A 21,630-nucleotide genomic window follows, 5' to 3' on the forward strand; every position below is an offset into this window, starting at 1 on the left:
TTGAAGTTATAACATTGAAGATTGGGATTCAGATTTTACACAATGCAAAACTTCAGAAGTCACTGAACATTTCATTGAACCTAGGTCATGTATGAAGGATAAAAGACCACATCGCTCATAAGATTTATGAAAGTGTAACTGAATCAGAGTCAGGAATAAAATTGAAGTTAAATATAAAAATTCCACGAGTACCAAATGCCAAGATCTTTTTTAGACATATCTTACTTGGTATATTGACGTTCAATATTGAATGCCAGTGTAATTATTAATCAATTCGAAGACAGTAATCTGTGAAGGACAGAATAAAAGAATATTGAAAGTAGTGAGACATGAGCAACAGTGCACTAGTATAAGTGTCAACTACAGTGAAATATTAAGAAAGTTACATATTATTACCATTTGAATAAATTAGTAATGAATTCAGTTATGATGTAAGGTAATAGGGACTTATCATAGTTTTCCTTGATCATGTGACCATATTCTCATCTAAGGGAGATTTTCTTTTTATTATTATTCTTGGACTGTTTGAAAAGATCGAGCATATTCTTTTTGCCTTTTGTCGTTTGATGAGGGAAGCTTAAGTTACTTGTGCGTGCGATTTGCTTTTATTAGTATGTCTGAGAGATTAACTGCATTTTGTGGTCCTGGCGACAGCTTCAAGAAGTATTAGTCACTACCAGTGACATGACCGAGACTCAACCAAGCCATCTTGCAGAGTGTCTGTCAATAAAAAGCAATTAATTGCCATATTTATAATAGTCAAAATCTGATTATGCCAACTTCAGGTTAATGGATTTTTCCATCGTCAATCCCTCAAATTGCAGATTATGCCTACATAAGTCATTTTCCCCCAAGTTCATTCTTCTCTGTTCGTTTATGTTCAGATCTTAGCGCTCCAATCATTGTCTCTACAACAGCAAGTATTCCCAGACAAATCACTGTGACATGGCAGGTATGTGATTTATACTGTGCCTTACCATTTAAAGGAAAGGCTAACAAACGTATTCAATATGATGGAGGCAATTTTAATCTTTCTACATTGTGTAAATGGTAATTTGTGACACTGCATCACAAAACAATCGAAAATTTGCCAGACATGGATTTTAAGTTAAGGGTAGATTCTATGCAATAGTAGGCTCTAAGCTTTAAAATGATGTATAACTCAGTAAAATTGACTTCCCAAAACTTTCTATCGGAAAAAGAAAGAAAGTACATACTCTGGAGAAGAGTTTCCTGAGAAAAGGGGCTCGTGAAGTTTAGGACTTATTCAAGTGCGTTATCTTGCACCATGTTGTGCTCTGTGCAGTAAATGGGACAATAAAAAAATAGGAAGTAAAACTCCCTAATAGCCACAATGAGTAGATTGTCAGATTAAGCTGGGGAAAAATACACAATGTGCCAACACATTCTATTGATTAAACACCAGCTTTCTATGCAGTAGCAAGATCAAAGTTACTAGAGTCGGAAGTGAAGAGTGTCTAAAAGGTTTTCAAAAAATTAGATGACAAGTTCACCTTCATTAACATAAGGATCGAGAGAATGTAGCAATATTAGTAGAACACATCATTGAAAGTTTGAGGAAAATAGGACAATCCGTTCAAAAGTTATGAATTTTTGAAGTTTTTGTGCAGTCACTGCTGGATGAGAAGATTACTGCAGTGTATGATGTCACATGCGTACAACAAATTATAAGGAAAATATAAGGAGAATTTCACAAAATTTCATCTTTTGAAAAAAGTACTAAGTACGCATTCCCTTGACTCGTTACTGATATAATTATGGTATGGGTAATATTATTCCCATTGCCTTTAGAAAGAGGCAAGTCAAGTGCTCTTTTATTATGCGAAACAAGTGAAAATATGTGGATTTTTCTTTATATTTTCTTTATACTGTTGTACTCATATGACATCACGAGCCTTTAGTAGTCTCCTCATCCAGCGGTTCCAACACAAAAATTTTAAAAATTCATAACTTTTATATCGATTGTCCAATTTTCCTCAAACTTTCACTGATGTGTTCCACTAATATTGCTGCATTCTCTCAATCCTTATGTTTATGAAGGTGAACTTGTAATTAAAAGTGGCCTATAAGACTTACCTTATCACGATATTCTACAAAAATGTGTTCTAGAAAAACTGCAAAAACACAATTTCCCATTCGTTTTATAATCCCAAACTTTAGAACAATGTAGACGTGCTCTTTCAGAATATATGAGAAGTTAAGATTGACTAGGTTGACCCGTTGTACTTAGTTTTGAGTCCTCACGTGAAATCCGAGTGTGCAACTTTTTTGTTTGTTTTGTGATGCACGGTCACATTTTTGATAGTTGAAGAGTATTTCATGTAAATATGTATTCTGCAGTTTGCTGATGTTTATGTTTATTCAAAACCCATAGATAATCACCAGTGTTTCAAGAAAAAAAAAATGTAACCTTTAACTTCAAAAAAAAAATTACTTGCTGTACTTCTCACTAAAGTATACTGTTGCTTCTCCTAGCATACTGACTCTCAAGTATACCAATATCTCTGTAAACACATATATTTCGAATTTGACGGGTCCATCTACGTTTTTTATTAGGTTTTTGAAAATATATGTGACCGTGCATCACAAAACAAACAAAAAGTCGCACCTCTTGATTTTATGTGAGGATTGGGCTAAAAACAGGTGAAATGGGTCAAATAAGTCAATTTTGAGTTTTTCATATTTTCTGAAAGAGCTATCATTCTTCTACAATATTCTTTAGTTTGGGATCATAACACGAATGGGAAATTGTGTTTTCCGGAGTTTTTCTACTACCTCTTTTTAGGGGATAGTAGAATGATCAGGTATGTATTAGAGGCCCCTTTTCATTTCTTGAAATCCTTTGTACACTCTTCACTTTCAAGTCCAATAACTTTTGAAATGATAAGGCTACTGCTTTGAAGGTTGACATTAATCATGGACAGAATTTGTTCATAGAACATGCTTAATTTCAGCCTAATTTGATAATCTCTTCATTTTTGTTGCTCCGGTGGTTGACATCCTGTGTTTTGTCCCTTTCATCGCACAGCTAGCGCGGATTGGTGAAAGATTAAGCGCTTGAATAGACCCTGTACTTCAGAGCCTCTCTTCTCAGTTCACACTTTTCCAGAGTGTGTGCTTTCTTTCCAGTATTTAGGGATAGGTTAAGGGAGTCCATTTGAATTGAGATATACATCATTTCATAAAGCTTAGAGTCTGTTCTTTCAGAATTAGCTTTTAACTAAAAATCCATTTCTGGCGCCTGTTTGTTGGTTTTGTGATGCACGGTCACATAAATTAAGGAATTGTTTGCACTGGTTCAATAAACTAACTCAATGTTCGTCAAAGATTTCTTGAGCAAATCTTTGTCCTTACTTTCATATGAATTTACCTGTCAATAGCAATGTCCTGAATAAGAGCTAGTACATTCCAATATATTAGTTTCATTGACATGAAGGGTAAATTTTGTATTTCGAGATAATACAGTAAGGCCTACCGTTATGGAAAACATTGACAATCCATAACAGAATTATCCAGCGCACTTGTTGATATCATTAAATGACTATCAAACTTATATTGTCTCACAAGTATTAACTTTATTTATCTTTCTTCCTTTTGTACACGATAATACATTTGAATGGCAAGTGTCAGTTAACATAAGAAGAACAAGCAAATAAACTAACTTGCAATACACTGATTAATAATAGTAATAATAATAACAATAATAATAATAATAATTTAATAATATAATAATAAGGTCTTATTTACCCAGGGTAAACCAAGAGAAAAGGAGAAGACGAGGAGACCCTAAAAAAAAAACACCAAAGCTTTCAAAATTAAGGGTCCTCATAATACTCATAGTACTCAACAACTGATTAGATATTTCTGGAACAAACTTTAAAACATATTTGACAACTAAAGCAATCAAGGGGAATGGATAAAAAGAACTATTTACAAAAGGGACATAGAACAAAAACAATCAGTAAGATAAGAAATGAAAAGGAAAACGGAGAAAGAAACAAAAGCAAGTAAAATGATATAATTCACCTGTCATCAATGAGGCAGAAAAAAGATAAGTTGGTTACAATCAATTGTGGAGACTAAAGAAAGTTTGCAGTTCTGTGTACATAGGTTATGCATTAACAAGATAAGGAACAATTTAGAGTGCCATAATCAATAATAGCAGTATAGGCATTCAAAGTGCAAGTTTACGAGTCAACCAAATAATTACTTAATAAGTACAACTTGAGATTATATCTAAAGACAAATATACTGAAAGCATTAATGTAATGCTAGAATCTAAAGAATTCCAGAAACCGGGACCAGTAGGGCCTACAAAGTAAAGTTCTGGAAGTAAATATTGTCCTTGCATGAGGTATGTGGTATGCAAAAGCCTGTCTCATGGCATGATTATGAATTTGATTATTTTTCGTAAGTATAATTTGGCTAAAACCATAGGTAGAACACCTGAATTAAGATTACACATTAATGAACCCAATTGCACATAATAAACATCTTTTAAATTTAAGGTTTGGTTATCATAAAAAGTAAGATTGGTATGAGCACGAAATTAACATTACATATTATTCATATAACTCTGTTTTCAACCACAAACAACTTGCCTAACTGAGTTTTATTAGACTTGTCCAATGCAGGTACACCATAACTAATATAAGGCAAAATTAATGTGCTGTCACAAAAAAATGCACTTGTTTAAATGATTAATCAAAATTGTGAAAGTAAAATAAAAACGTTTAATAGAATACCTATAGTCATTAAACGAACAAAAATCAGTGAAGATACTATGGAAATAAAGAAAGACATTGACATAAGACTTAGATTAATTCATGTTTTTAAGATTAATTAATGAGTAAATCATATCTCTGGGCATTTGCATATTTTTATTATGATTTTAATGTTTACCTCTCTGTCCCACATTTGAAAACAAAGATGTGCTGTATTTTTTTTTTTGAATGACCCACTTCAACATTTTAGAGACAAGGACTCGTCAAGCAAAACATATGTAGTCCAGCGGTATATATATATATATGTATAGCTCTGTATATATATATGTGTATATATATATATATATATATATATATATATATATATACATATATATATATACATATATATATATAATATAAGCAACAGTTTGGACTACAAGCCCAAAATTAGGCACACACGTAGATTGATTGTTTCTATGTAAATGAACCCTTCCGATGTCTTCTCCCCCTGCCATGATAACTCATATTTTATTTTGAAGAAAAAAATACATACAATACTTACATGTAATTAAAGGGATAAATTTTATAAATTTAGCATTGCTCTTTTAATTGGAAAACTACAAATGTATTCTTAGTCATTCTCTGACGTCTTCTGGTGCTGCTGTAAAGAATTACTTGTTTGATCCATATATCTCCAATTAGACAATACTAAAATTAATAAGTCCACAATATTAAAATGTTATTAGTATCTCATAAAAAGGGTTGATATATAACCATCTTGCGCACATTTGTGCAGAACATTGTTCGCCAGGTTTAGCACTTGAATGTTAAATCTTTCGAATTAAGTAATTGGATAATACGTGTTCTGCGTGTTTAGATTTAGTGGCATTTTAAAATTTATAAAGAAATACAATTCTTACTCATTTCCTTCGCTTGTGCTGGTATGTATCTATCAAGTGATATTTTATGTTTGTTTACATGCTGTTTAATAGATCGGAGACTAAAATTCTTTTCCTACTACGGTGTCTGGGATGGCATTTCATACCCTAATTGCCGAATGGAGGAGACTTCTGTCCAGTGTTGAGATTTTACCATGAGGCATGGCCACAGCATAATCGGGCAAAGATAAGCTAGCCCGAGTTCTGCTGGATGTTGGTCAACTTATACAGTAGATCTCTGTGACTCTGACTGATGTAAAAAAAAAATAATGATAATAATGATAATAATTGTGATGTTGTTACCCCAACCTTTAATGAAAAGAAGTACCTCAGAAACATTTCAAAACACAATGAGATGATTAAATTTATGTTATGTTTGAAATGATTTAAAACTGCAGTTTTCATGATGAAAGTACCATCCTGTAGATGACAGTTAATGTTCACCTTTTGTACATCATCCAAATAATAATTTTTGAGAAATGCGATTGAGAGTTGTGACCACACGCACAGTCTTTTTTTCCAGGCAGTTCATTGCCATGCACATTTTTTTAATGATTTGATTACTCGAATAATATTCCAGGCACACCCAAATGCAACAGCAAAGTGCAGAGCTGACTGTACGAACTACATGCTCCACTATACAACAGAACTCTCACGCTTCTCTGGATCTGAATCACCAGAAACAATTAATAGTTCTGAGGTCACCCTCACAGACTTACAACCATATCTACTGTACACCATCACAGTGACTGCTGTCAGAAACGATTCAGAAAGTGCAACGAGCACTGAGGTAACTGTGATGACACTAGAAGAAGGTAAGATATGTTTGTGGTGTTGTTGTAATATTATGCCTTCTACCAACTTTTATGCATTACAGATATATGCCAAACCAAACACCTTGCTCTGTCAAGTATGCTTCCGTATGCATTGAGTGTAGTATGTATAACAGCAGATTAGATGTTAACACAAGCTATTGACGCCAGTAGGCCTATATAATCTAAGTGTTCTTTATGTTTTGATATCAATAGTTCAAGTGACTTCTCTACTGGCAATATCTGTACGTACTCTGCCTCTCAAATGTGTTGCTCGTTTTTCAGAGTAAAAAATCACAAAAACAAAAACAAACAAACATAACAATCGGTCATTCTAGTACCTTTGCCTGCTTATGGTGTTTATTTGTTGTTGTTTTTTGCTAGCATGTTCGGAGTGAAATATTTCTATTTGCAAATCATTCTTTGACGGTTTTACACTATTAATAAACAACATGATCAGTAAAAAGGCAGTAGAGTGGAGTTTACGTTATACGCAGAATTTGTACTACGATCTCCGAGATGAATTTAACTAAAAAAAAGACCTCAGAAGTTATCGAAAGTATTTCATCGAAATCAGGGTCTAAATAGAAGAGGCATTAATGAAGATGAAATAAACAGACCGCAAAAATCAAACCCTACTGAATTTATGAACTACTATCCACACTTTCATCCCTTTTGCTCAGGGAGACCAATTTCTCGCACTAAACATACTCCTCACTCTGACTCCCTTTCAAGCATTTGTATGTGGATGTATTACTTACATTTCTTTGAAAACTCTCCTAATTATCAGTGCCTGCTTTGTATTCCTAACAGCTCCACCCAAACAAGTTAATGTAGCAATACCAGAGAGTACCCAGGATTCTCTCATTGTGACGTGCTCTGCAGCCACTCCTATACACTTGCACTTGCTACACAAATGCAATCCACTTAATACCACTTTGAAGACATACATAATTTCATCATCTCATCTTAATCTAATAAACATCAGGTTCTCCTATATAAACCATTGACGGTTTTACATTATTAATAAACAACAGGATCAGTAAAAAGACAGTAGAGTGAAGTTTACGTTATACGCAGAATTTGCACTATGATCTCCGAGATGAATTTAACTAACAAAAACACCTCAGAAGTAATCGAAAGTATTTCATCGAAATCAGGGTCTAAATCGAAAAGGCATTAATGTAGGTGAAATATACAGACCGCCAAAATCAAACCCTACTGAATCTATGAACCACTATCCACACTTTTATCCCTTTTGCTCAAAGAGACCAATTTCTCGCACTACACATACTCTTCACCCTGACTCCTTTTCAAGTAGTATTTTGTATATAATGGATGTATTACTTACATTTCTTTGAAAACTCTCCTAATTGTCCGTGTCTGTTTTTTTTTTCCTAACAGCTCCACCCAAACCAGTTAATGTATCAATACCAGACAGTACCCAGGATTCTCTCATTGTGACGTGGTCTGCAGCCACTCCTGTACACTTAAATGGAAAAATACTGAAATACATGTTGCGGTATAGCCGTATATCACCAGTGATGGATGATTACTACATTATCAGGACAGTCAATGAAGTGCAGCATGAGATGAAATGCCAGATTCTTGAACTCTCACCTGGAAGTATGTATTCTATACAGGTATGTTTCGTCAATAGTTATTTGATTTTACTCTTCACAAACTCCTAGTTAACCTTTATCTATGCTGTAAACAGAAAGTATCTTAGTCCATTGCTTCACTTCCGTTATATATATATATTTCTGGATTTTATTGATCAGATCAAAAATATTATACTTTTTCATAACTTATATGACATATACATTTTTGACATCACAAAACAAACATTTGATAGCATTCAATGATAGTAAAATTACCAGGAGCCTGATCCTTCTTTGGACTATGCTCTCTAACACACGTTAACACCAATGACTCTTGAATTGTGTACACAGAAAACGAGGGAAAAGAAAAAAAAGAAAAAATAGCCTTCAATAGAAACACTAAATATTACCAAAGACCAGACAAAACAAACCAAAGGCGTAAGAACACACTTTACAATTTTGAAAAAAAAAACACACAAGAAAAACCAAAACAAAGGTACTATTCCCCTAGTTCATTTATGCACTCTCCGTAACTTCCTTTCTACGATGATATATACACCCAGCCCTGGGCTGAAGATGCCAGCTGTCAGGAACTCAGTGTGTGTAGCCCATAAGACCGTAGGACAGTATGTGTTGGCCAATAAGGACACCAAGAAAAAAGAAAGCCGTGAGAACTCCTAAGAAACTGTACTGGTTCACTGCAAAGTAATAATTGTGATAATGATGATGCTATGTAAGAAATTTTCATTCAGTAGGCCTAATACATACAAGGAGAGAGAAAGAATAGACCACACTTATCAAGGCTTGTATGTCTCTTATAAACGTGTACATTTTATCTTTATAAACTTTCTATTTCACAGGTTCGCACTGTCAATCGTGTCGGTGAAAGCGAATGGTCAACTGTAATCACTGGTGAAACAAGTACGTTGTTAACTAACTTACAGTTGGATTGATTTACATTTGTTACATATGAATGTTTTTGTGCTGATTCCCACCTGATGAAGATTACAAGACCAACTTGCACTGTATGAAGGCAATTTACTGCTTCATGGAATACGGAAGCTCTGGTTTGGAAACTTTTAGCACGCAATGTGTAATCCTGCGATGCCCTTCGGCACAATCGTAGTGATCTGTACTTGTCTAAAATCTTTTAAATTTTGCATCACAACGTTAGATTGTCATGAATACAGGTGTAAACATTGAAGAATATATTATACAAATATACTTGCCCTTGGGAGTTTCTGGTTAAAACTATAGGCAGAGGTGAATCCAAAAGAACTACTTACTGAGGAGCGCAGCCCGAAATGAATAGTTCTTTTGGAGACACCGAGACCTATGATTTTGACCGACCAGAAAGTCGCAATTAGGCAAAATATGATTATATTTGTCTTATGTTCATGATAACAAATTTAAACAAAAAAGGGGATAATGGGGAAAATGCGAAGCGAGAAGTGTCGTAGTGGTGGATGCGATGTTGTGAAGGGACTCTAGCAAGCAGCGCACGATATCAGGCTGCATTGTGATGGTTATTGTTTTGTTGAAAAATGTCACATTTCACACAGTGACGCATTGTGCATTGTCGGAATTGCTCTATGACGTCACAATTGCTTTACAAGAAATTGATACATAACGTACATCGAACGGACTGACGTTACGAGCAGCATGCAATGTCAAAATTGATTTGTGACGTCACTATTGTTTTTCTTTTTAATTTTTAGCAAACGCATTGTTGCATTGGAACCAAGATTGGAACAGTACGACGCATGGGGTGCGCGATGTCAGTGCTGCTTTGTGACGTTACAATTGTTTTTAAAAACTTCTTACATTTCACAGAGTGAACGTGCAAAGCTGCGCACAATCTCAGAAATGCTTTGTTATATCTTGTTATAAATAGTGTTCTATTTGCAAAATTTCGTCATAGGATTGACGTCATTTTGCAGATAGCACTTTATGGAGTGCCAAACGTGCCAACACTGATATAACTGAAAATATCAATGACCTGAAGCTCTTTCATCCAATCACTGGAGGATACTTTTTTTTAAATCAAAAACGCAATTTGCAACATACTTCAAGAAGACTTGAAAGTGATTTCTACCTCCCTGGTGCGGTGTAGTTTGTGTGTTCAATTGTGTCTGTCCGTTTGTTGTATATGTTTGCGCAAAAGAACACGTGCATTTGCATGTAAAGGGTTTATACTGTAATGCGAATGTGTGCATGGTACTCCTTACACAGACTCATCTACCGCTTTGTAGTCGTGTGTTTTGTACATGCGCAATTGATCCTATGTTACGGTCGCAGCTCACTTTTACTTTGTGTGTTACAGGCCAGTCTGCTGCAATTGATGCTTTAGCTGGAGGTATTGCTGGTGGTGGTGTTTTCATCATCTTCATTATTGTGGGTTTGATTTTGTGCTTTACTTTCTGCCGAAGGTACGTTTTTCAGGAACCAAGGCCATCAACTCACTTTAATCATTCTGCTGTAAAAAAGTTGTATGTTCTTTGTACTAGATGTTACAAAAATATTTCCCACTTTTGATCCTTAATAGTTCGAAAACTATACATCAAAACACAATATCATTGACATGAGTAATAGCTAAATAGTGTACAATTTAGTTGAAGGTGATTTGAATATGAGAGCATAAATCAGTTTCGTTAAATCTATGATTAATTGTAAAGTTCATTTCCAGATTTCGGTCAAGTTTGAACCCAGTCCTCTGTACAAAATTTAACTTTACATCAGAACAAATGATGTGTATGTGAGTGTGTGCTTATAATGTCCCTAAACAATAGACATGGATACCCCGAATACCATCTTTTCAGAACTCTGCTGACTCGGCTTCTGGACTCTTGCTCCAAGGCACATGAATGCTTTGTTAATAATTCTCGATGGATTGCCCTGGGCACTGCTAGTCTGAATTCATGGCGAAGGGTAAAATGCATGAACATTAAAAAAAAAAATAAGCACATGTTTTTATGTGCTTGCAAACACTACGTTTCAGGATGAATAGCTTGCATCACTGGATATCAACATATTGAAAGCCCAAAGTTGTGTTTTCGATTCAGGCTGTTGTTCAAAGGAGAAAGTTTCAGTTATTTCACCTTCAAGCCATATGAAATTAGAAACACGACAAGGAACTCCAGAAACATATTTTGATTTCAGTTTTGCAGATTTCCACATATGGATGTAATTGATGTAAAATCAAAATGTTTCTTTGCACAGGAACCAGCGTCAAAATGAGCTTGATGGCACAGATGGTGAGTAACATCTTGAACCCAACTCAATGTAGGCACAGAATGCTATTTATTTTCAATGTACAAAAATGACAGTGTATCAAGCGGTTAAATGTAACCTTGACTCTGACGACAAGCAAGTGAGAACAACTGAGATTTCACTTTTGATATCATTAATTCCCTATAACCCACATTATAATCTCATGAAACTGCCGGGCAAACGAAAATGATTCATAAAGGACTTTTTTTTTTCGTAATTAAACCTGCATTCACTCTGATACTTTTGGATTACTCATGCCCAAGAAATCATAAAGTCTTTTCAAGAATTTTGAGGGAGTAATATAAATGAAATAGGCAAATTCGCTAAAAAAAAAAAATGAATACATAGATACTAGCCAAATTTCAGATGAGAATAAGACGATTTTGAAATGTCACTTTTGTTACATACTTTCTACGTGGAAATACAAAAAAAAAAAGAAATGAAATGAAATTTTACAAATTCACCCTGTACACCCAATATGCATGATATGGATAAGACCTTTCACAAATCAGCCCTGTACACCCAATATGGATAAGTCCTTTTACAAATTCACGCTGTACACCCAATATAGATAAGACCTACGACAAGAAATAAGCACTTCCGCCCTTATTCTAAAGCAAGCAGCCCAGTCTTGACGGTGATAATCCTGATAAGAACCACTTAAAAATAAGTGAAAACCAGTGTTGAAGATACTAGTTGTCTTCAGAACTGCGTGTGGCAAAACACCCTTTATGGCACAATCCAGTCTTGATAATAACAACAACCACAATTCTCTGCAAAAATATATGTGCTCTATCTCCTTTGAAATGGAAAAGGTCAGTCTGAGAGAAAATATTTCTCACCTCAATTGATGCAGCATCAGTTGCACAAATGGCAGCTGATGGGTGATGGGTGCCATATAAAAAAAAAAAAAAATTATCATAACCTACAGATGACTCATTTACACTGTATTACTGAGATAGCCAATACCTTGCTTAAGATAATGGGTAATAATATTTGATTGCGAATATCTTTAAGCATTTCAGGAAGCGCTTAGGAATATATCACTTTAATCAGCCTGACTAGTAGAACTGTTTTTGTTGCACTTAGCGTCATGAATGAATATGAAATGATGGGTATCGCTGATTATTTTTGTGAACGTTGGGGAAAATAATGTCTGGCCACAAAATTTTACCATAAACGGGTTCATTTAAACACAGCGAGAACCTAAATGGATCTTATATACAACAGAGCTAAATTGAAGAACAGAGTCTGTCTACAGTATATCAGATGAAGAAATTGCTTTCAGTTGTCCTGTGTCTGCAAATGGTCTTTCTATTCATTGTTTCCTTCTGTGTAACAAATTATACGTCACCAAAGTGAGACCCAGCAATTTGCCTAGAATTCTGCTTCCAGCAATGCACACTTAAAGGGACATTCCAGGCGATTTTCAAAATTTCACATCATGTACACTGTAGTACATAAATCGACAACTCCATGTATTGATTTGAGAAATTTATTGTGGTTCTTGAGCAGAGAAAGAATACTTTGAAAAACCTTAAACAAATTACACTGAACAAGGATGATGACATAGGAGGTTCACATATTTCAGAAATGTAGTACTATATTGTAGTGTAATTCCATTACAATACCGCTTGCTTGCGAGTTCACCTGTTAAAAGGGCATTTTACCGGTTTTTTATTTTTTTATATGTTGTTCTTTTAATTCTAAAAGACCCAGCGGTGCAAACAGAATCAAAATTTCATAACGATTAAGTCCGTAATTTAATGTTAAAAATGGAACTTTTTAGGTGAGAATTATGCTAATGAGCTGACGAGCCCGGATGTTATGATGTCACAGCAGCTCTCACTATTACTGCTTGCATACGCGTGCGTTAATTCGTATCGAGTAGCAGACGACGCTTAGGCCTAATTTAGCTAGCAGGCGGCGCTTGTGTACTGTTCTATCCATGTAGATATCTCATATTTCACTGCACCAAATCGCACCAAAATTACAGGATATACTTCATAGCATATTTCGAAGTATTCTCTTGTATTTGAACGAAATCAGTAATCGAGAAGTATCAATATTGACGCCGACTTTCAAGTCGTCACTCAAAAAAAAATCACTCTTCGCGAGAGATCTTTGCGATCGCAAGATGCACAATCTAGAAATGAAGTTAGCCGACTAGTACTGTGCGAACGGGGAATTTACGCGAGAACTAAATTTAAAAGTGTAATGATTTTTGCGACTTGTGTGATATAGGAACTACATTTTTCATTCAACTTACCACAAATAATTTGTAAATTTATTTATTGCCCCCGATTACTTGAAAGAGTTGTCTCATGATATTAAATGGCTAACTTCAGTCTGTGCGTGCGCAGCAGATAGACACTCTAGGTAGGGCCTGGCCGCAATCACTCATGTTAGTCGTAACGAGTTAGAGCAGATTATTTTTAGCGACGCCGACAGGAAAGTCGACATCTACACTTACGCTTCCCGACATGTGATTTGTTTCCAATTAACGTGAGCTGTTGGATATGAATCATAAAGTATTTCCTGTGAGTTTGGTGCCATTTGGCAAGGTGAATTTTGAGATATCTACATGGATACGGAAGTACGCTAGCACTATACCTACACCGGCGCTGGGATCGCGAAGCGGCGACACTGTGTTAGAATCTACGTGGTCAGGCCACTCTTCCGAGATATGGGTCCTAGTGAGTAGTACAGTAGGCCTACTGAAACAAACTGTTAGATCAAACAGTAGTCGTTGGTGTAAAGAACACCAATATGAGATTTACTCGACTTCAAAACATCGGAAATCCATAAAGCAGATACCTTACCTGAAAAATTCAGCACAGGAACAACAGTGCCTGCAGGACAAGGGTCCAGATCTAGATCTGGAGTCTGGACTTTCGTCTGGACTTTCTTCAAGTTCTGGCAGCAGGGTATGTAACGTTACGCTGTGCCTTATTAGCGTTGTGCACATAGGGCCTACAGCTGCAATGTCGACGGTGAGTGAGTGTAGGGCCTACTCATCAAAACTTGGACTGCCACGTAGAACCTACTCCTTGACTGCTCAGTAGTCCTAGTCCTAGTTCTAGTATTTCAGGGTCTATGTGTACTGGGTACCGTTTTCATCTCACTAAGCGTAAATCGTGCGTGCCGTTGAAGAGAGTCTATCTACATTTGGATCTAGATTCACTCAGCCCTCATCTACGTTAGATAGTTTGAACTGCACTGGCGAACCATCGCTCGATCATGATCATGCGCGTAACGTTACTTACACACGGTCTTCTATGGGCAGCACGTTTGGATAACGATGCCAATTTCATTTTGCATATCTGGAATTTCCCCACAAGTTTTATCTAAATAAAAAGCTTTTGAAGAGCTTGCTTTAAAAGATTAATAGATATTGTTTAACATATTTATTATAGCTCCATATTGCAATTATACTAAATAACAGCTTTTGGAATGCTTCGTGTTAGATTTCATCAGTAAATTGGCATTATGTAGTTCGTCTTGCTAATGTCGGAGTTGTGCACAAAGAGCACCTGTGACGTAGGCCAAATTACGTGGATCGTTCCATGGCTTGCTCGTTTTCATTTTTTTCAAAAAATCATTACAGGCTTATCCTGGGTTTTACAATCTTCTCTTTCCAGTAGTAGGCATCAAAAATGTAGATTAGAATTATCAGACAATTAGAAAATGTCAGTACAGTTTTCTTTTAATAATCTATGCATGCCTTCTTCTTTTGTTCTGCTTCCTTGAGCCCCATCTCATACATTCTTATGGTGACTCTGCCATGTCATCATCCTTGTTCATTGCAATTTGTTCTAAATTTTGAAAATAATCTTATTCTTTATCCCAATTATCACAAATTCTGAAACTCTGTCCTCAGTATAACTAACCTATAGTTGTTCAAATGTAAAAATCTGAAAATCATCCGGAGGTCTCCTTAAAGGAACAATCATTGGAGAAACAAGGTTAGAGATTAATTCAGACTCTGTTCCTTGACTATTTTTCTCACATATTCCTGCATGTTTGCTTTTCCATTACTTATTTTGATTAGCTGGGAACATACTGACCAATAATATCTCATTTCATTTAATTTCATTTCCAACAGAAGTGTTAAGTACAATGATTATAACATTTGTATATGCATACGAAATTAATGCAGCTCATTTTTAATTATAAAGGAAATACAGTTTAAGATAGTCGTTTAATACAACTCATGATATTCATATTTCACCGTTTGACTTTCAACTAAAGCATTTTTGGTGATATTGTGTGTGTGTGTGTGGGGGGGGGGGGGTGATATAAGTTTATAATTGTGATGTGTATCCTTCTATTGTGCATTAAGCGCTCCTTTTGCTTTCGCCTTTTATCCAGGAATTACAGGTTCTGTCACAGAGCAAAGCCAACATATTGTGTGTGAAAATGCTGACGCTGATATGGCAGATGCGAACCCGTATGAAGATATAAAAGATGTTCCAGTCATTGAACTGACTGCATCCTCCTCTAACCCAGAACGCAAATCAGAATCTCTGAATCCAAGTAGGTGCTACCCCAAATACCTGGTGGTTCAGAAGGATGAGAGTAGGAATATAGAGATGACTACCTTCAAGGGTTGTGACTCCCTCAGCAGTAGCAAGAAATGGAGTGGTAGTCATGACAACCTAGATGAACCAGAGATGGAGGAGAGAAACGGGAATAACATGTACCAGAATCTTGCAGCTCCTGGTCCTATACCTGTTCATGAGCTCCAGGCGTACATTAAGCACAAGAAGGCAGAGAAAGGCAATGGACTCATCCTGGAATATCAGGTAAGTACACTGTACTTGCATTGTGTGCACATAATTTCCACAACAGACAAACGGTGTCTTTTTCCATCCCCATGTTTAGTGCACAAGTCCATATTCAAGAAACAAACTAACCGTGAATGATTATAATTATAGACAAAACAGATTGTTAGCTCAATTCAAACGTTGATAACTTCACAAAGGCAGCTGAATAATTAATGTTGTTGGGAGGCAATACATGATTATGATTCACTAACTTTTACTATGACATTTTATCCAAATTTTCATGTAATGACCCCGCAATTCAAAACATGGAATTTTGGTTAAGAAAAGATTCAAATGGAGCAGACTGCAAATGCAAATTGAATTTATAAACTCATTTACAAACTATAATCTAAATGATGGACAGAATGTGCACACTTGGAAAAGGAGTTTCGTGAGAAAGGAGGCTTTGAAGTTAAGGTTTATTCAAGTGCTTAACCTCACCAAGCTGTGTTCTGAGCAATGAATAATATGACAAAAGACAGGATGTAAAACTACACTAATGAGATTGTGCTGGGATGCTGTACACTTTGTCAGTACATTCTTTCCATGGCTAATACCAGCGTTTATAGCAGTAACCTTATCCTTTCAAAAGTTATAAAAGTGAAGAGTATTTACAGGGTTTATTAGAAATGAAATGTGGCCTCTAATACATACTTAGTCGAATTTTTCTACAAAAAAGGTATTCTAGGAAAACTGCAACGACTCGATTTCTAATTTGTGTATGATCTCAAACCCAAGAATTATGTTTTCCTTTCAGAAAATGTAAAAAAAAAAAACAACAACAACAGAAGATTCACTTGTCTATATAACAACCGAAATGGACACCAGTGGATGTCATTGTACCAACATTAACCCGTTAGTTAGCCTTCGGGCCTCTGTCCCCCCAAGATGTACAATGTTTGACGACAACCTTATAATGACTGTATGTTTAATAGCTGTTGAATGGTATAACATGCAGAAGAGAGATTTAAAAAAGTATTGATGGATACTGAATTGAATGACGTGAATCAAAACGAGTTGAATAAAGTCATTTGTGTATAATCATATGTGCAGAATCATAGTCATGTGTGTAAATTATCCTTAAATTGTCATGAAACATTGTGTGATGGATTCGTATGCAATCTCTTCAGATGGACACGTTGTTGCAATAAAGAACAAAGAAATCCTCGGTTTAACGTGATGTGGGTTCTTTATTCTGTTACACAGCATGTATCGGCGATGTGTAACTGTGCATACTGCAAACTTGCGCTTGCTAGTGTGATATATTTATATATATATTCAACAACTGTGTTGGAATAAGTGGTTCCTGTAAGATACAAACAAGAAGAAAATTATTCATAATAACACGCCATACAAATCAGTATACTAGTACTCTATTTCAACTCTACACAGAAATAGTAAGACGATAATGAATATTTTCTTTCTTTCTTTTCTTAAAGAAGCAATTTTGGCCAGAATATTTAAACAACGTTTATATCTATTCTAACTAACTCATGAGGGTGACTGTGTTAACTATCATCATGAGTATTGCCGTTATGTATCTGGTGTAATCTACATGCAGAGTAAACATAATGAACTTTCAATATTCTGTCTAAGTTAGACAAATCATCGTCGGTTAATAAACCTATTTAACACAATCAATATATATCTTGAATCTTATGATTGTAAACGCTCAATGCCACATCTCACAACAATGTCACTATAAGACGTCTTGTCGCAAATGGTGCATTAATAACAACGAGCATTGTTTTTTAGACTCTCCCTAGCAACCCTTTTTGAGGTCTTAAATGAGACTATCAAAGAATCTACGGCTAGACATATCACTATAACTTCAACTTTGATATCCCTCCGCGTGCATGAACTTCGTGCGTGGAGCGTTCCTAACACAAATACCTTAATGATATACATACGCGAAAAGATATAATCCAACTTTTACGTTTTAACGTGAGCAATACATAATACCAGAAAACCCGTTTGAAACTCCACGGATTCACATTCACAATACTATCATTTCGGACCGTTCTCCGATAGGGAGAGGTCTTTACAAAGACCGTCCAAAACGTTCAACGTATTCTCATTAACACTTTCCACACCGCGGACCATGCACCACGCACGCTAAACTGAACGTTAATGCAATTGAACAATGCACGGAACAATAGACGCTAATACGTAGTATGGTTGAGGGGTCTAGATATCGCGCACGAAAATGTGAAATGCTCTTATGATAGAAGTTATTCCATAATCGTACCTGAATTTCTCAATATCACGAAAATGCAGAAAAATCACCTCCCAGAATCTCCTGATGATACGATGACGGAGTAGTGCGCTGTCGCCGTTTGTATGTCGGACTTTTTTTTTATGCGTTCAATTTCTAGGGGTATGTAAAGATCGCGCAGCTGCCCTCTGTAGTTTCATGCGTGAAAGTGTCTGCCCCTCTGCCGCTGGCGAGCAACGTGCTCCGGCTTTCGTAGAATATTTTTTCACTTGTTATTAAATTTGTCCCTGTTAAGCAACAACAGTTTTACCTAACTTGTGTATATTATTGTTATTATTATTATATGTGTTATTATTATTATTATTATTATTATCCTTATTATTGTTATTATTATTATTATCATTATTACTATTATCACCACCATCATCGATCATCATAATCATCATCATCATTATCATTTTCATTATTATTATCATTATTTTTATCATTGATATTTTCATAATCGTTAAAAAATTTCATTTAGACTCTATAAAGTTTTCTTCCATTATTTCTAATCACTTTAACCAATAATATAGGGTTGGACCTACTACTAATCGACCGCCTAATGTTTATTTGCTTGATAAGAATATTTAACACTGAAATTCACGTACAAAACTTGACCTACGTGATTGAGAAAATCCAGCTCTATCAAATGCCGTTGTTCCCTTTTCGATTCGAAGTTTCAGTGCAAAAATATCGCCGACGAACTTGCGTGGCCTCGTTTCAGCTCCCCGCGGTAAATCGCGTTTTTAGGATCGACCGCTGATTTTGCATTGACAATGCATGCAAACCGAGTTGTATTGAACACCGTGTTGTACGAAGCTTTTTAGAAGCCTTTTAGAAACTTCCATAGACATTACATTGTGCTGTCATTACGATTCGGTGAAAATATTCATTCGAAATTTTGTCCTTGATTAAAACCATTAATGAACAGTGAATTATCGCGTTTTCCCACACCATCCTAATCTACATTCAAAGCCAATCCATTTTTATGTGCTTTGCGCGCAGAGAAGTGCGTACTAAGTGTTCAGTGCGCGAATTATACGCGGTCGGTTTCAATAAGGGTGGTCGATATGTAGTAGGGCTACTATACACATAATATAAAATGGAAAAAAGTAATATGAACATATATTTTTTTTTTGTGTGTGTGTGTGTGTGTGTGTTTGTGTGTGTGCTTACCCATTTCGTCACCCTCTCATTTTCGTCACCCATTTGTCACACTCTCATCTTATTTGTTTTCTTCAGTATCATTATGGCCCTCCCCTGTCACAAATAGAATGTTCTATATCACAAGTTAGCGCAAGAAATCACAAACAAATTCAAATTGAAATCACACTTCAACTTCGATAGACTGAAATATTTATACCTTTGTAATATTATAATCGTTGTGTTAAAATTTGACTTAAAACAACATTAAACAGTATTTCAGCGTAGCTGGCAGCATACATTGTTCTTGTGTATGATGACGTCACGTGGTAAACGATCGATCGAACAAATTATGAATTCTATCGACTACGAACGAGACAAGCGAGACGACACGTCTAGGCTACAACATCCTTAGAACAGATTTTAAGGGAAGGTAGGTTTAAGTACAAGGTAAAAAATTGGAAATTTAGTGGAAAATTTGTTGGAAATCAAAATTTCTTACCTGCTTCCTTTTCATGTTGAGCCGTAAGTCAGGTATGTTTATTCCATGGGCGTATCGGCAAATTTTGCGCTTAGTCCTACGCGTAATATCGCTTGCTATACGCAGTTACGCTATGCGCGATCATTAGGTCCCTGCGCGAGACCTAGTACCCTCTACTATACAGCGTACTAATATACGGCGATGACCTTGACCTTGACCTTGAACATACTTAAACTTATTTCTCATTTACGGTTTTTCCTCTTAACTCCCTGACCATGGAAACTTTGTTTGTTCCTTAAATGGTGCACAAATCATAAAAGAACGATTTTTGACATACCTTGGATTGTTGGACTTCGTCAGATTGTCCAAGAAACCCAAACTCTAAGCAAACTGCTGTGGCCAACTGCTGAGCAAACTGCTGCTCTTGTGGAACGACTGACCGGAACTCTTTGCTAACAGTCTATAATTCACACCCTAATTTTGAGACTCGTAGTGTATTGTATCATTCCATGACACATAGTGTCAGACGAACTGTCACATGGGCGGACTTAAATAATACGCAATCACACTCGTGCCATTCACTTTAATGTACAATTTAATATAAGCATTTGTGGAATATTTACAGGACTGAAATCGAGGAGTTGTGACCAACATAAAATGCAGAATCAAACTCCTGAGTGAGATAAATTAAATTACAATACTCTTATATTCGGCAACCATGTGGACGGGACCCTGCCTTGGTCCGGTTCCACCTGTAATTTTGGCTTAACACTTGTTCAGAATGATTATAACAGCTTCACTATCAATTCGTTGTCCCTGACAATACACTATCTGCTATCAAGCGCAACACTATTTGGTTCACACCACCGTAGTGCTGATCCTGAGATGACCAGCCTGCACGCACGACGGTTTACCGCGGTTAGAACACTTGTCTTCAATTACACTGCTTCCGTTTACATCCGGGTTCTGTGCTAACCCGCAATTATCATGAAGTGTATAAATACCAGTCTTCGAATTATGTGCACATTATTTTCGTCTTTTTACCAATTTAACATGACCTTCATCTCCCTACTTCAGCGACACTTCCACGTCATAATCAATTATATTTACAGGGTGTCGTGCACCCGCCAGGTTCATCGCTCACCTGCGTTGTCCACAGAGTCACCTTAATTGTCAAGCTATTCGCTTCCAGAACATAACTGATTCGTGGGTGGAGCGTCCTTGTATGCGAGGTTGCTATTTTAGCTCCAAAGTGTCGCGAGGACCCGCGTTCCGTATTCACTGGCGTCCAAGTTTCTCCCTAGCGAGGGGCGGACACAGTCACTCGGCTGGGAATGCGTCTGCCTGGGAGTAAACTTGACCTCGGCCTTGGCGCCATCTACAAAATTATTTAAATGCAACATATACCAATGGGGTGTGTTCTAACCACACACACACAAAGATTATCAGCTTAAAATCCTGACATCACAGTGAAAATTTGAGAACTGCATACAAAATTCACATAATGAAATGTTTCAGACATTGGGAATATAACAGTGCATAGCTTATCAAACATCACCGCATCGTTTTCAGAAA

General features: G+C 36.1%; 1 protein-coding gene across 1 annotated transcript in view; it reads left to right on the forward strand.

The window, feature by feature from the left end:
* The window catches only part of LOC140243777 (receptor-type tyrosine-protein phosphatase T-like), a 77,692-nt gene that overhangs the window by 29,404 nt on the left and 26,658 nt on the right, over nucleotides 1-21,630 (forward strand). Inside the window, exons 10-13 of the mRNA XM_072323478.1 lie at nucleotides 885-952; nucleotides 6,246-6,480; nucleotides 7,882-8,103; nucleotides 15,720-16,153. Coding sequence (XP_072179579.1) covers nucleotides 885-952; nucleotides 6,246-6,480; nucleotides 7,882-8,103; nucleotides 15,720-16,153 — 959 coding nt within the window. The remainder of the gene's footprint in view (nucleotides 1-884; nucleotides 953-6,245; nucleotides 6,481-7,881; nucleotides 8,104-15,719; nucleotides 16,154-21,630) is intronic.

The sequence above is a fragment of the Diadema setosum genome, chromosome 1 (genome assembly GCF_964275005.1).
Source record: "Diadema setosum chromosome 1, eeDiaSeto1, whole genome shotgun sequence".
NCBI lineage: Eukaryota > Metazoa > Echinodermata > Echinoidea > Diadematoida > Diadematidae > Diadema > Diadema setosum.